This window comes from Mus musculus, chromosome 9 (genome assembly GCF_000001635.26).
Source record: "Mus musculus strain C57BL/6J chromosome 9, GRCm38.p6 C57BL/6J".
NCBI classification, from domain to species: Eukaryota; Metazoa; Chordata; class Mammalia; order Rodentia; family Muridae; genus Mus; species Mus musculus.
In genome coordinates this window covers 68,663,801-68,678,729 of record NC_000075.6, presented here as the reverse complement: position 1 = coordinate 68,678,729, position 14,929 = coordinate 68,663,801, and the positions used below count along the sequence as shown (strand labels likewise).

At 46.0% G+C, this 14,929-nt stretch overlaps 1 protein-coding gene across 3 annotated transcripts in view; it reads right to left on the bottom strand.

Annotated features, from left to right (window-relative positions):
- Rora (RAR-related orphan receptor alpha) overlaps positions 1–14,929 on the bottom strand; it is a 734,843-nt gene that overhangs the window by 709,517 nt on the left and 10,397 nt on the right. Inside the window, exon 3 of one of the 3 annotated variants that reach the window (XM_011242682.3) lies at positions 1–14,929. This exon is cut by the window's left edge and continues 23,046 nt beyond it. The exons of 1 other annotated variant lie outside the window; for it this stretch is intronic. In XM_011242682.3, coding sequence (XP_011240984.1) covers positions 14,914–14,929 — 16 coding nt within the window. In that variant the 3' untranslated portion in view covers positions 1–14,913. One more of the 3 variants, NM_001289917.1, reaches the window with a different exon arrangement.

Below are 14,929 nucleotides of genomic sequence, written 5' to 3'. Positions count from 1 at the left end.
TCTCACAGCAAACAGTGCTTCCCCACCCCCCACCCCGGCCCAGCATATCTCTTCTAATGAGTTCCTTCCTGACAGAGAGAAGAAAAGGTTCCCACTTTCAAACTATGGGAGAGAAAAAAACCAAGGTGCAATCATGCCTGGTCCTCTGGGCAGCCTGGCAGCACACAGCCACCTCTACCCACAGTGTCCTAGTGCCTCAGAGGAGTCCCGGAGAGGTATTCATGCTCACTGTAGAATGCCTGGGTTTGGCCATCTCTCATCCATTCCCCCACATGGATGCAACCGAGAGTAAGCTTTCCCAGGAGACGAAACAAAGCATACGAAAGTACGCTCCCACCACTGGGAATAGGAAACAGTCCAACTTCTAAATCCCAAAGATATTACTGATATTGTTTATAATTATCGTGCTCAATAAGACTGCAACTGGTGCTTGCTTTCCACGGGGGGTGGGGTGGGTAAATCCTCTTATGCAGCTGGGAAGTGTATGAGAGTATGTGTGTGTGCTGTGTACAAATAGTACATAACATGTTATACATGCATGCATAGTGTATGTATACAGTATATACCTCCAGAGCCAGGGGTGTAGCTCAGTTTGTACACTGCTTGTCTAGCATGAACAGAAGCACATAAATGGGGCACAGCTGTGCACATCTGTAACCCCAGTACCCAGCAGGTAGAGCTAGGGAAATCAGAAGATTCAGGACATCACCAGCTATATGGTGAGTTGATGGCCAGCCAGGGCTACAGGAGATATTGCTTAAACAAACAAAAAACTACACATATGCAACCATATTCATATGGGTGCACATCCACAGTACCTATTATGTTCAACCTTCCTGAAATTGACAGTGGAGCCTGATTGCAAAACACACCAACAGCTGCACAGCTACCTAGCCACATTCTAGACGATCCAAGTGTCATAGCCTATGCCCGTGAAAGGTCTTAAACAGTTAAAAAAATGCAAAATTCTAGTCTTTTTCACAAGAGAAGGCCATAGAATAAAAGACTTGACTCTGTCTAAAAGACATCTTATGAGTTCTTTGCAGATGTGTACAGGGCTATCACGAGAATGGGTGAACCTCTGAATGGAACACAAAGAAAAAGGAGCCCAGCAGTTATGGAGGGATTAGAAAATGTGGTGCATTCATTCCATGGACTATCGGTCACTCAGAGAAAGGGAAAAGTTCAGCATCTCCAATGTGAAAATCTGAAACTTGTGGATGAAGGATGAATAGCCAGTAAAGTCTACGTGAATATTTTAAAAATTTGAAAAACCTAGATTTGGGACTTTTAAAAAAAATAGGATATCCAACCTATACTAATACATTCTATGGCACCGATGAGTCCTAAAAATACTATGGCCAGTGAAATCAGCCAGATCCAAAGACTACATTGTATATAATTCAATTCCAGTGAAATTTCTAGAAACAGTAAATGAAGAGTAACGGTTGTCACAGGCCAGGCTGGGGCGTGGAGAGGTAATAAGGGACGTGCCAAGGTACCATCTTGGCATGATATGAATGTCTAAGTAGGCTGAGGTAGTGGCAGGATATGAACATCCAAGTATACTGAGGTAGAGGTGAAACCCTGAAAACTTACCAAAACATGACTTCACTCTCAAGAGGGGGGTCATTTCAAATTGTGCCCCAACAATTATCGAAAGGAAGCATCGATGCTCAATGGTGCTGTAAGTCAGTCAGCGGGATGTCTGTCACAGGATCTCAGAACATCAAGGCGATCAGGAAGTCAGACCTCTGCATATCTCTGTACTGTAGAAAGAGGTGGAGCCTCTTGGGGAGAGGATACCGACTGGGGCCACTTACAACAAAGAGCTAAGCTGTGATGGGAACCCAGGTGTCCCAGTATTGTCCTGGGTGACTTTAACATTTACTATTTTGTGTTACCTCAACACCCAAGGCACCAGTGACACAAACAGATGTGCCTGAATCGAAGGTACAAGTTTCTGGAATATTCCTCACTCTGCATAACCCATGGTTTAGTTATTCTCAGCTTACCTCGGTGCTTCTAGATTTCAGTCTCTTGTCCTCTCAGGGCCTTCTACTGAAGTCTCCTGCCTGACCCTAAAAGATGCATGGGAGAAGACTCTAAGATGCTGAGCCAATTCTAAGAGGCTCACAGCTTCAATCGGTCCTACTGCAAACTCCCTAATTCAGATCCAGTCTTGGGCTTGTCAGTCTAACAGAAATGTAAAACAGAACCTCCATTTGCCACAAAATTAAAATGCAGCCCAATTAGGCAGAATACAAGGGGACTTGTCACCAAATTACCAGGGGAAAAAATGAAAAATAAATCACAAACTCTAATTTAAAACAAATGATAATCTAACTTCAAGTAGCTTGGGATCCACTGACAGATATCACATGGTACGGGATCATAATGATAAAATATGCTGCTGTTTGAACAAACAAGCAGGAAAGAACCAACACTTTGGAAACAACTCAATCCCCATGAAAATGATGCGTATGTACTTTAAGAACTGGCCAAGATGTGGCCTAAAGGTCTAGCCCCCCACAAACATCTATGTTACAGCTATAGGCATTAGTGAATGGGGTCCCTGAGACTTAAACAGAACTAGATGAAGCCATGGTCTTTGAGCCCGTCAGAAAAGGATCACTATTCTTATAAGTGGGAGGGAGGGCTGGGGGTGGCGATGGCCCAGTTTGTAAAGTGGTTGCCACACAGGCATGAAGTTTGAGTCCCCCTAGAAGCCCACTAAAAGAATAGGTATAGTGTGGAACCTGTGTAATCATTGGGCTGAGGAAGCAGAGATCTGTGGACCCCTGGGGCTCCCTGAGCAGCCAGGTTAGATTATTCAAGAACACGAGAGAGAGAGAGAGAGAGAGAGAGAGAGAGAGAGAGAGACCGACCCTGTCTCAAATACCAAGGTGGATGGCTGATAAGGAATAACAGCTGAGGTGAACTTCCGGATGGTATACACATGTACATGTATGTCTGCACACATATGAACAGACACACAGAGGACAAAAATAAAAATAATAAGAGGAAGGGTAGCACCGTTCCCATCCCACCACGTGACAGCTAAAAGAAGACATGGCTCTTGCCAAGCCAGGAAGCTTGAAATCTGAACAGTCGGAAAACCAATGTTACTTCAACTACCAGCCTAAGGCATTTTGTTATAGCCGTGGAACCGACATAGTCAACTACATAACTCCTTTATGGGTCTGCAGTTCTCCTATAATCTGCTAAAGTCACCCAGGTTAAGTGGATGCACAAGGGTCCTTTCTGAGGAAGGCAATCTGGTACATTAGCCGGGAATAGGGATCGAACTACCCAGAGTCCCTCATTCTGCTTCTTGTAAGAGGCTAGTCTCGCACTGTCTTTTTTATGCACACAGTCTATCTCCCGACACTTTCGCCTCAGCGCCGAGTGAAAATGAAAATAGAACTGCATATTTAGTTCGACTCCCCCATCATAAAACCAGGCCCTAGCTTCTGAAAATGTACCTCAGCCTCTAAACGATGTCTCTCCTCAAACTGCCCCTCTCCTGGGGATTTGTATGTTCAAAGGGTCCGGCAGGTGATTGACCCCATGGTTTTGAAGCAAATATTGCCTCAAAAAAAAAAAGCAAATGTTGCTTTCTCTGGAAGTTTGGGAAGACCAGAGGACTAACAAAGGATAGTGGGCTTCGGTGACCCACACATGAAGAAGCTCGGATTTTAAATATATCAGCTGTCTCGTATGCTAGAGAGGCTCCAGGGTGGAGGGATTAAAAGGTTTCTGGCCAGTTTCTATTTCTCTGGCAAAGCTTTGGTTCTACCTACCTCTCACCTCAGCTACCCCAAAGGACCCTTTAGTCCGTATCTAATGTGGGGAGAAAATTCGGAACAGGAAGGAAGCAGTGAGGAGATTTGATCTACACACTAAATCGGACTGTTTGGGGGTGGGGTGGGAAACAAAGATTCTGCTGCAAATTGCAGAGGTTAACCCCACGTCCATTATTACAGAAGAAAATAGTGTAACCTCCAAACTGCACCACCTCTAAGTTATCAAACCCCAATTTCCTCAAATAACCCACTTTACCTAGCTTTAGGGAGAAAATAGGCAGCTATAGTTATGCTGGAAGTGAAGAGATGGAGCCTAGAACGACAGATACTCTCATCTTAGAGAAAGATGAAGGGGAAGAGGAGGAAGAGGAGGGGAGATAGCAGAGAGTGGTGACTTACACCTGTAATCAGCACTGAAAAGCTGAGGCAGGGGGATTGCCACAAAGTTGAGATCACAAAGCACATTACAATCTAGCCTAAACTAGAATGAGACCCCCGCTAATATCAATAAGTAAATAGTAAGTAAATCATTTTCTGAAGGGGAAAATAAATATTTGAACTTAATTAAAAGTTTAAACCACAAATAAGAGGTCTTTTCTACACTGCATACAACTTGCCTTCCAGCGCTGAGACTCTTCCAAACAGAAATCCTCAGAGCTCCTCAAACTGACACAGGACCCTCTAAGATACAGCTGAGCCTACCCTCCCTTACCAAGAGCCACAATTCTCACGGAGCGTCTCAGCACCCCAAGGCCTGGCCCTCAGCCTTCAGTGACTTATGGGATGGTGGCCAGGGACAAAAGTCACACTGAGAGCCCCCCAAGGTGTTTCTCTGGTGACCAGCTGGTGAGATTGCATCCTGCGAGGGGTCAGCTTTGTCTAGCTAGGCAAAGGAGGCACTTGGCTTGGGCTGAGACTGAATTCTGTTTAGGTTTCCTCAGGGCTCAATTATAAACAGCCCAAAGAAAGGCTCTGCTGTCCTGAAGGGCACCTTTCAAGAGGGAAAAAAAAAGATAGACCGCTGGCCTAACAAAAGGGGACTGTTTGGTCACTGATGTCCTGAGCAGGGTCTAGTGCGTGACCTGGAGGCTTTCTGCAAAGTTAAAAAGGCAGAGGAGAAAACAGCAAGGGGAAGGAGTGACAGATATCCCCCATCTCCCACTGCAGACCCTCTCCCCACAGTGCCAACAGATAAAATATAAACCCCTTTGAAGAAAGCTCTAGCCAGAGCTCAGCTTTCAGGTATTAGAAGACACCGGCTTCCCAAGGCCTCCCCACTGTCAGATCAAACACCCGTGTGCTATTTCCCTGGTATCTGCCTGGTTTTCCCCTACACCATACAAAACAGGCTTTCCTTTAATCTACTTAGCACACTGTGGGCAAAGGCCTCTCATTTCATAGCACAGAGATAACACAAGTAACTCCTGTGACACATTAGTGGATGTGGTTGGGAGGACCTTCAGTCACAGCTCATTGAAAACAATAGTGTATTCCAGAAGGTCATGGCTCTGCACAAGGCTAACCCCCTCCTGGCAGTAACCAGAGTTAAGGTGAGGTCAGCCAATTAGTGTCTGGCCAGTTTGAACTCCACAGGCCCCCCCCCCCCCGATAATCACACAACACTTTCTTAGACACTTCTGGGACTGGGACCAGGACCAACTTTCTGCCAGGACTTCCAGAGGCTGTTGCCCACCTAAAAGACCCTAGGAAACAGAGGTGGGGATGATGGTTCCGTTGGTAAAGTGCTTATCATGCCAGCATGAGCCATGTACCACAACATGAGGAAGTGAGGACAGGTGAGTCCCTGGATCTCACTGGGGCTAGCCTAGCCCAGCGCTGGCCTCAAGCTGTAAGTGATAGCCCTGTTTAAAGAAACTAGGACCAACAGCTGGGTTTTCATTTGGTCTGTGAGCATACACGCGCGCGCGTGCGCGCGCACACGCACACACACACACACACACACACACTCAGAGACAGACAGACCTAAAAGAAGAGTAGGTGTCCAAACCACACAGCAATGGAGACCTCAGTAAAAGTCACACCCAATATTGTCTCCCTGACAAACACACTCTTCTGTGTTTCCCTTTCTCTTTTGGATCAACCATAAAAGAAAAATTTCCACTGAGTGTGTCCCGTGGCTAGCTCCATCCTTTGAAGGTCTCACCCTTACCCAGGCTCCCCTTTCAACTTTCTCTCCCACACAGCCATTCTCCCCGGGCAGCACAGAGACCTCTGCAAAGCTGCTATTCATCCCACTTCTCCAGCCTTGAGGCTCTGCCAAGTGGAAGGCAGATTCCCTTTAGAGACAGGATAAATCAATGCTGGACTGTGGAGAAAGTCGGAGGAAGTGGGGTGGGGGTGGGGGCGGGGAGGCAGCAATTCTTCACTCATCAATTAGGAATCAGGAAGGGATCACCATCGAAGCAGAAGAAACTCAAAGGCAGCTTGACTCTGACTCTGGCTTTCCAGTCATTCCGGCTGTTTCCGAGTGCACGGAGGAACTCGAGTTTTGGTTGTATATGTAGAGTCTATGCCTGTGCATGTGGGTATGGAGGCCAGGGGCTGAAGTCAGGAGTCCTCCTCAATCTCTCTCTCTCACTGAACCTAGAGTTCAGAGATTCATTTAAACTGGGGGATGATACTACTCCCACACATAGGTTTTACGTGGCTGCTGGGATTAGAACTCAGTCCCTCATGCTCGCTCTGTGAGCCTTTTACAGCCTCCCCCCAGCTCCCGAATCTTCAATATGTTAAAGAAACCTTTTGCTCTCTTTTGTAAACGCACATATTCTTCGACTTCCCAGCCAGCCACATGCATTTGGACCCTAGACCTCTTAGTCATAAAGATTTAACCTTCCAAAGCCATTGGCAGAGTGAGCTACACTTCTCATCTCCAGCCTAGCTTACCTAAGTTCTAGGCTCTTCCTGGGGTTCTCTTTTGTTTTCTGAGCCCATATGTAACCATTCCATGCTCCCTGCTAAACCTTTCTTCCAGCTGCTTGTCATCCATTTCCCTGGCACCTCCAACGTATCCCACTCCAAATTGAATACATCCCTTGTTCCATGTTCATCCTCAAGCCATGGAACTGTCCCAGCCTATAACTCTGGCCCAGCAGCCCTTCCCTGTAGAATCCACTTGATTCCCCCACCGCCACCCCCATCCTGTACTTGGGAAATTCAACCTTAAGATTCCCCGCTCCTGCCTCCAAGTCCTGCCTCCTGCCTCCTGCCTCCTGCCTCCTGCCTCCAAGTCCTGCCTCCTGCCTCCAAGTCCTGCCTCCTGCCTCCTGCCTCCTGCCTCCTGCCTCCTGCCTCCTGCCTCCAAGTCCTGGCCCTGCAGAATTGCCTCAGAGGGTATCTGATTAGGCTGGGGTCTGCATGGTCAATTCTCCATTTCCACAGACTTATGCCTCAGGAATCTACCAGAAAGAAATCAGACACATTCCATCTATTCAATGTTCGTGATAGAGAAAAGGGCCCAGCATGCCTCAGTCAGCCCCAGCCCACCTTCTCAGTCCCTACTTTCTGCTCCTCACCAACATCCTCCTCCTGAAGTCTAGCAATACCTCATCCACATGACATCAATGAGTTGTCAGCACGGTGACCCTCTCAGCCTGGCAGAATTTTTCACGTTACCTAGAAAACCCTCACCATTTTTCCTCAAGCCCAGGTACATTACCCACATCAGCAAACTCTTTCTGGCTCTTTTCCACCTGCTCTCTCTCTCTCTCTCTCTCTCTCTCTCTCTCTCTCTCTCTCTCTCTCTCTCTCTCTCTCCTGTACACACTGTTACATTTTGTTAATGGGTTCCTTGACCTCTCTGTGAATTTTTTTTTAAAAAATGAGTTAATGTGTCTTTCCCACCCATCACTTCCCCCAATAATTCACCTTTGTTCCTTCATTAACCAACTTGGGACCTGGCAAAAAGTCAAGGATCAATAAACACTTGATGAATCAAAAAGACAACCCGTGACACCGCTTTGAAATATCTGAAGCTTTCAGAATGGGGATGTTGCTCCGTTGGTACAAGGTCTGTCTATGACACAGAGGAAGTCCTGGGTTCAATGCCCAGCCCTGCATAAACTGGATGTGGTAGGATGCACTTGCAACCTCTATACTGGAGAGGTAGAAGCAAGAGGACCAGGAGCTCAAAGTCAAACTCAGCTAAGTAGCAAAATTGAGGCCAACCTGAGCTATACAGTATCCTGTCTAAAACAAAATCCAAAGCTTTCAAAGAATAAGTATGTTCTTTTGCTTGGACCTCGGGTTTATGTCCTTTGCCCTTCTCACTGTGAGCTGCAGTTCCGTCTTTGGCATCATGAGGGAACCCAATGGGTTCAGGAGTAAATGGCACAGAGATGTGAGGCCATCCTCTGTAGAAAATCTACAAGCCCGCCCTACAAGGACTGAGCCCAAAGGAAGACAAGCATGGCTGGAACACCAAACTGCGAATTCACTGTGGATTATGACTAATGAGCCAGAAAAGCAGAGTGCATTTGCTACTAAGAAAATAATCACGGAAAAGGCCAATTAATAAAGAGATGTTGTCAAGCTCTGTGGTAATTTTCATTATAACATTTTATTAGGCACATGATGATATTGATATCTTCTCATGGAGGATTGCAATAAATTTCTCCACTAACTATATTCTTAATCCAGATGCCAGGCATTGACGTTGCCTTCCTTCTGATTTACATCCTCCAGGAGTTTAAAAATCAACATTCTCGATTTCAGATACAGGTACTGTGCAGTTGTTTATAAAGCAGATTTTCTTCAAACAATGTGGTCATGAGAGCAGGCATTCTATCTATGAAAGTTAAATGTGTTCTAAACTACATGAAAATCTGTTCTCCAGATAAGGTCTTTCTGGGGCGCCTGATTAGCAGGGGGCAGAGTTGACCATGCTGTCAAAGAAAATCCCTAGTGTGAATGCAGGTGAGAGTCTTCTCAGTGCTCCTGGGTATAGTGACCCAGAACTTCTAGGTTCCATAGACCTTAGAGATGGAAGCCCTGGAGACAGCAACCCAGAGTATACACAGATAGGAAAGTTTTTAAGACCTCCCTAGAGACACCAGCCTAGGTACTGGAACCATGTTCACTCCAATACACAGACCCCACCAGCAAAGCCAGGACCCTGTGACTAAGGGACACAGTCACAGGAACCTACCCACTTAGGCTTTTAATTGGCATGTCCCAATGGGGAAATCACACTGAATTCTGCCTCCCTGGATCCTGTTTCTGCTCTCAGGATTCGCTATGACTTAATGCACAAAAATATGCTTCTATCTTAGTCCTACACAAATTGTGGCACTTTCCTTGGAGGGACAGATGACAAAGGAAAATGACCAACATTTCTGAGAATCTCAGGGGATCAAAGTCCTCAGGTGTGACAGTAAAGATAAAGGAGCTGGTGCCATCACTAGCTTAGCCTGCTCTAACAGATCATCTGTCTGGGCTCAGGTTCATTATAGGCAACAGGGCATGCCAGTACAATCTACTGTGTTCTCAGTCTGCTTCACATGTATGCATGTTGCATGTGCCTGTATGTGTTGGTATATAAATATGTATACAGGTACGTGTGTGTATGTGTGTGTGTGTGTGTGTGTGTGTGTGTGTGTGTGTGGTCCTGATTCTATCTTTGGAATAGGACTTCTCTTTGCTAGTTTATTTCTTAAATATCAGCTATCCTGTGTGTGTGTGTGTGTGTGTGTGTGTGTGTGTGTGGTGTGTGGTCCTATACTATCACCAACACAAATTAGACAAAAGAGATGCTTAATGGTGTAATTTGCTTTACAATGGAACAGTTATTACAGCGTTACTCTATTTTCATTACCACTGAATATTAGGATCAGCTTCCAATGTGTTTGAATGAAGAAATAAAGCTACCTAATCACAGTGCCAATTAAGTCTGTAAAGCCACGCAGTGTATCAACCGCAAACCATCCTGGCAGAAAGACGGGATTCTGATCACCCTTCACTTCCTCGAGCATGCCATGTCTCTTCCTCTTCTGACTTTGACCTATCCTGGTCCAAGTACAAGCAAAATCAATAAAGACCCTTGGCAAGTGGAATTGATTCTCCAAGAAAAGATGCTATAATCCAGAGGCATGCCCTCTGCTCCTGCTAGTGTTACCTTCCTGAGTTTCCCCAGTGCCGCTGTGGTACCCATCACTATTTCTCCTGCTGCCTGCTTATCAGCTGTGCTACTGTAACAGGAATGCAAACAGGTTGGGAGTCTCTGAAAGAATTGCTTGCAAAGTGCACGTAAATTATTAGATCACAATTTAAAGACTCAGCAGTCAGTCACCAGAGTGGAGCATTACAGAAGAACAAGTTGAATAGAACCCTTGCAGACAGGGATGAGTCTGTGAGTAAAAGGGAAGGGAGGGTGAGGAACAATGAGAAATGAAGCAAGAGAAAGCATCAGAGTTTGATCCGTAGGAAAGATGGAGCTATCCCAGCCTGCATGCCTGGAGCAGGGCAAAGGCCAGTGGGAACCATGGGAAGAGCAGGGCTACAGAGAGGAAACCGGTGGGATTGGGCTTGTTTATGGTCCCCCAGAAGGTCTGAGAGGTACCATGAGACAATTAGGAAAAGGTGCTCAACTCCAGTCACATGTCCTTCTTACAGATCCAGCCTATGGTGGCCCGGCTGAAAGACAGGGGGTAGATCCAGTCCCAGGAAGAGAACTGGCCATGAGGACATGTCAGGAACTTCACTGAAGCCCCTGGGATTCGTGCTCATTTCACAGAACCAAGCAGAAAATGCCAAAGACCTGAGTCCCAAAGGAAGCTCAAGACCTGAGTGAAAGAAGGAGACGGGTGGGTTGGAGCACTGGGTCAGCCATCATAACCACCGTCATCAGAGCACTGCTGGGAGGCACTTGGCGAGCAGTACCAGGACTGATCCCCGCAGCCAAGGTAGAAGCATCCCCCTCCCTAGTTTTTAGCTTAATGAACTCACTTAGGACACACAGCACAGGGCGTACCTGCACCTTTCACTCTGCCACTCGCTTCTGCCAGGCTCACGACAAACCAGGTACGTATGCTAGATCCCAAAATGTGAGCAATTTTGGTCTGAAATGATGGGGTCTGGATTAGCCCTGAGGGCGGCATGGAGGGAAACACTGGATCCAATAGAGACAGGCATGGAACACAAACCACGACAGCTGGCTCCAAACCTTCCCGAAGCCCAGGAACACTGAAGGTGGACGAGCAGTTGAGAAGCACCGAGCTGGGCAAAGAACATCTGCACAATAAACATGGATCTACTTTACCTAAGAGATTGTATAGAGGTAAAAATATAAACTGTGCATCTGGTCATGTGGAGAATAGGCTCACAAAAAGGACATGACACGAGATGATGTCTTAAAGACAAGAAGAGTCTTTAAGGAGCTGGGAGAAGTGGTCACACGATGAGGGTTTAAAGGAGTCCTTGATCCATGCAACCAGTATCTGTGACAAACAGAGATAGTGGGAACTTCTGGGGTAAGAGGGTGGGTGTTATCTGGATCTATGCTGGCCATAGAAGGTCTGAGAAGAAGAGATGAGAGCACAAGACAGGGGAAAGGGTGGGAGGAGGGGACAGGAAAAGGCACATAAGCCATAGGGGTCAAACAGGCAAAACAAGCCAAGGAGGGATATCATCTGAAGTGTCTAAGGTAACAGTGAGGTGCATTCGCACCAGAATGGAAAGGTCAGCAAAGCACGAATCCAGATCCCTTGCTGGCTGCTTAGAGCACAGCACAGTGCCCGACCCAGAGAAAGGTCCTAGAAAATATTTGTTGAATTCAAGAAATGCCATGCCAGAGGCTGGGGAAATGAAACAGTAGTCAAGAGCATTGAGCACTTTTTGTAGAGGTCCTGGGTTCAATTCCCTGCACCCATGTGGCAGATCACAGCTGTCGGTAACTCTAGTTCCAGAAGATTTGAGATTCTGGACTCCAGACATACAATGTGGTGTACAGATACACATGCAAAACAAAACATTCATACACCTAAAATAAAAGGAATGCAACCATGTGTTCTCACACATGTCTGCTGTAAGCCACACAGAGGGAATCCCAGAATTTGTATTCTGAGCCAGTCTAAGGCAGATGCACTCATACATGTAATCGGGTAATAACAAATATATGCTAAAAATGGCATCAGGATATGGTATGATTATAATAATGAGTAATTATATTATTTGTCCTCCCCCAGATCATAATGAGCAGCACCTGGAGCTCCACTTGAGATACTGTGAAGGCCTTTCCCCCTCCCATCCCATGCCAAGGCCCCGCAGCGTCTCTCTCTACCTCCCACCCAGGACTGGTCTCTTGATCTTTATAAGGAACATCTCCTAAATATGCAATGAAGCTAATTCTCAGGGCCATGATGTGCATTTTAAGAAAACAAAAATAACAGTGAAGTTGAGATAAATGCAAATACTTTATGTGAAAATACTTTTGTGTGTGTGCGCGTGTACATGTTCACATGTACTTGTTTATGCATACCCAGGTATGTATGTGTATTTGTACACACACAAGTATGAGTGTGTGTGTGTGTGTGTGTGTGTGTGCGCGCGCGTGCTCGTGCACGTTCAAAGTGGCTTGGAATGTGCATATGCCATTGGGCATCAGACCACAAGTATTTCAAGGGCCAAGGAATTCCCAAGCCTAAGCCCTCCTAAAATCAGACTGGATGCCCCTTTCCTACAACGTGACCTTCAAAATGTCTTGTTCCATAGAGGAACAAACCTGAATGATTCTGAAATATCATGGAAAGCTATGGAAGACTGTGAGTTCAGAACTATACCCTTCAGCGCACCCCCTATTTCATAACACAACATCTTTTTAGAAGAAAAAAAAAGTTGTTTTCCCACTATAAAAATTATACATTCATGTTGGGATATTAATTAATTAATTAATTAATTAAAATTTTTAAATGTACATTCAGGATTCAGGAACCTCAATAAAGAAAAAAGAAAACCAGATAATGTCAACACCTATACCTGATCATTTTATTACTTCATTAAAGTTTGTAGGTCCAAGTTCATTTATTGACACAACTGCATTCAATATATACAGATGCATATTCATGCACTGTAACTTTTTTTTACAAAAGAAAAAATGATACAATTCTCTGTAGGCTGCAGTGAATGATGTTAATTTTTATTTGGAATAAATCATAGACTTTCTTCCATGGTAGAAACACCCCACAGTTCCCCCACCCCTTCCTACTCCCCTAGCCCCCATCCTCCACCCCCAACAAGGCTCAGGAACATGAGGCAGGAAGATGAGACGATGCTGCGAACACTCTCTTCTGGACATGACACTGCTAATGCACTCAAGAACTCACAACAGCGGTGGTTACCTGCACAAGACCCATGCAAGATCAAGCCAGTCAAAAATGCCAGCACAGGATAGGGAGGGACTTGCAAGGCCCCAACCGAAGCAGAGCATCTGTTGGCAGCTAATGGCTGCCTGGAGAGAAACAGTCACTTTCTACATTTTTTAAAGAGTTTTTTTTTTTGAGATTATAATATCATTTCCCTCTTCCCTTTCTTCCCTTCCACCCCTCCCATATACTATACTCCACTCGCACTCTCTTTCAAAGGACAGTCCCTTGCCTTTAGGTACATGGCCATTGAAAGGCTGCCCACGTGCCAGTGGACCTGCGTGTATGAGCAGCACCAATTGGACTCGGTGGGTTAAATAAGCACAGAAATCATTTTTAAGAGAAAAGAGTTTTCTACTGGGATGAGGTTTTATTTTATTCTATTTGCAGACCTGGTCTTAGAAGCACCTCCATCAAGTGCACAGCCTGAACCTCAGCCTTGAGGAAGGACCTCCGTGGGCAGTCACTGCTCACTGCGTGCACCGCTGTGCCCGCTCCAGCAGGCTCTCAGCATCAGCTGCTCAACTCTGCATCCCATACTTGACTTTCTATGAAATCAAAACATGAGACTCACTGTCTACTTTAATTAAAATAAATATGTTTTATTATAAATAAATGAAGCAATAAAAGATAAATATGTACTTTAATTCATAACAGAATCACACCGGGTTAGATGACCTTGTATATTCATTTAAATATCCTCAGGGTAATTTTCCTGGAGGGGAGGGACTTGGTATTCCCCCCCCCCCCCAGGGACTTCTGAGGACCTGCACATGAGTGGAAAGGGGTATGAGATGAGAGAGCAGAAGATCTGGGCTTTGGTCACAGCCTCACTGCCGCTGCCTAGGGATATAATCTCAGACAGATCCCAGGCTTGCAGGTGCCTCTGATTCACCCCTGGGGTGGAGCTGGACTAGAGAGGTCTCAGGACAGCCTCTCACCCTCCCATTTTGCCTAACAAAAGGGTAGTGGCAACGTGAGGAATGTGTATCCATGCCATGTCTAAAGTACAGCCCCACACTCAGGTCCAAAGGCAAGGTTCAGAATGTTCCAGAAGTTCTTTCAGCATAGCTTCCATTTTCCAAGTAGCTCTGTAGGGTCTTGAGAAATCTCAGTGGACCCCACCAATCTCTGGCTGTCATCTCTGACACTGTGAAATGTTATACTATCTGGGTGAAGCTCTTGGTTCCTCTGCACACAATCCTCAGGTTCCCACATTCTGTCCATGCGTGCTCACCCCAAGTGGGAGAGAGAACCAGAGTGAGCTAACATAACGTAGCCGTTCCATACATGTCACGTCAGCCAACTCACTCGGAGCGCCATCACAAGAATCAAGTTATTTCTTCTGGCTTAGCGCTCTCCATACTTCGTTACCTGGGCAATTGAGAGTTACGGGCAGTTCACCCTCCCAGCTGCCCTGCCCTTTTAGAGAGAATATCATTGGCATGTGGATGCCCCCGTGGAGCACAGACTATATCAGGGCCTTTTCATCATCCACTGGTTTCCTGACTGAAAACTAAAAATGGAAAGAGATGCAGTTTATTTAAGAGGTTTGAGGCCTGATAAGCATACGTGGTTCCCCTGAGACTGGGTGTTTCAGGATCCGCTCGGTTTTCACCTGCTCATTCCTATCCGTGACTACCATGGTTCCTAAGGGATGAGAGAGGCTCTCCGCTTCTGCAAGTTGAGGATCACATCTGGCTGCCTTTCCTCCGTCTTTGTCCAGTTCTTCAGGTTTCTCTAAAA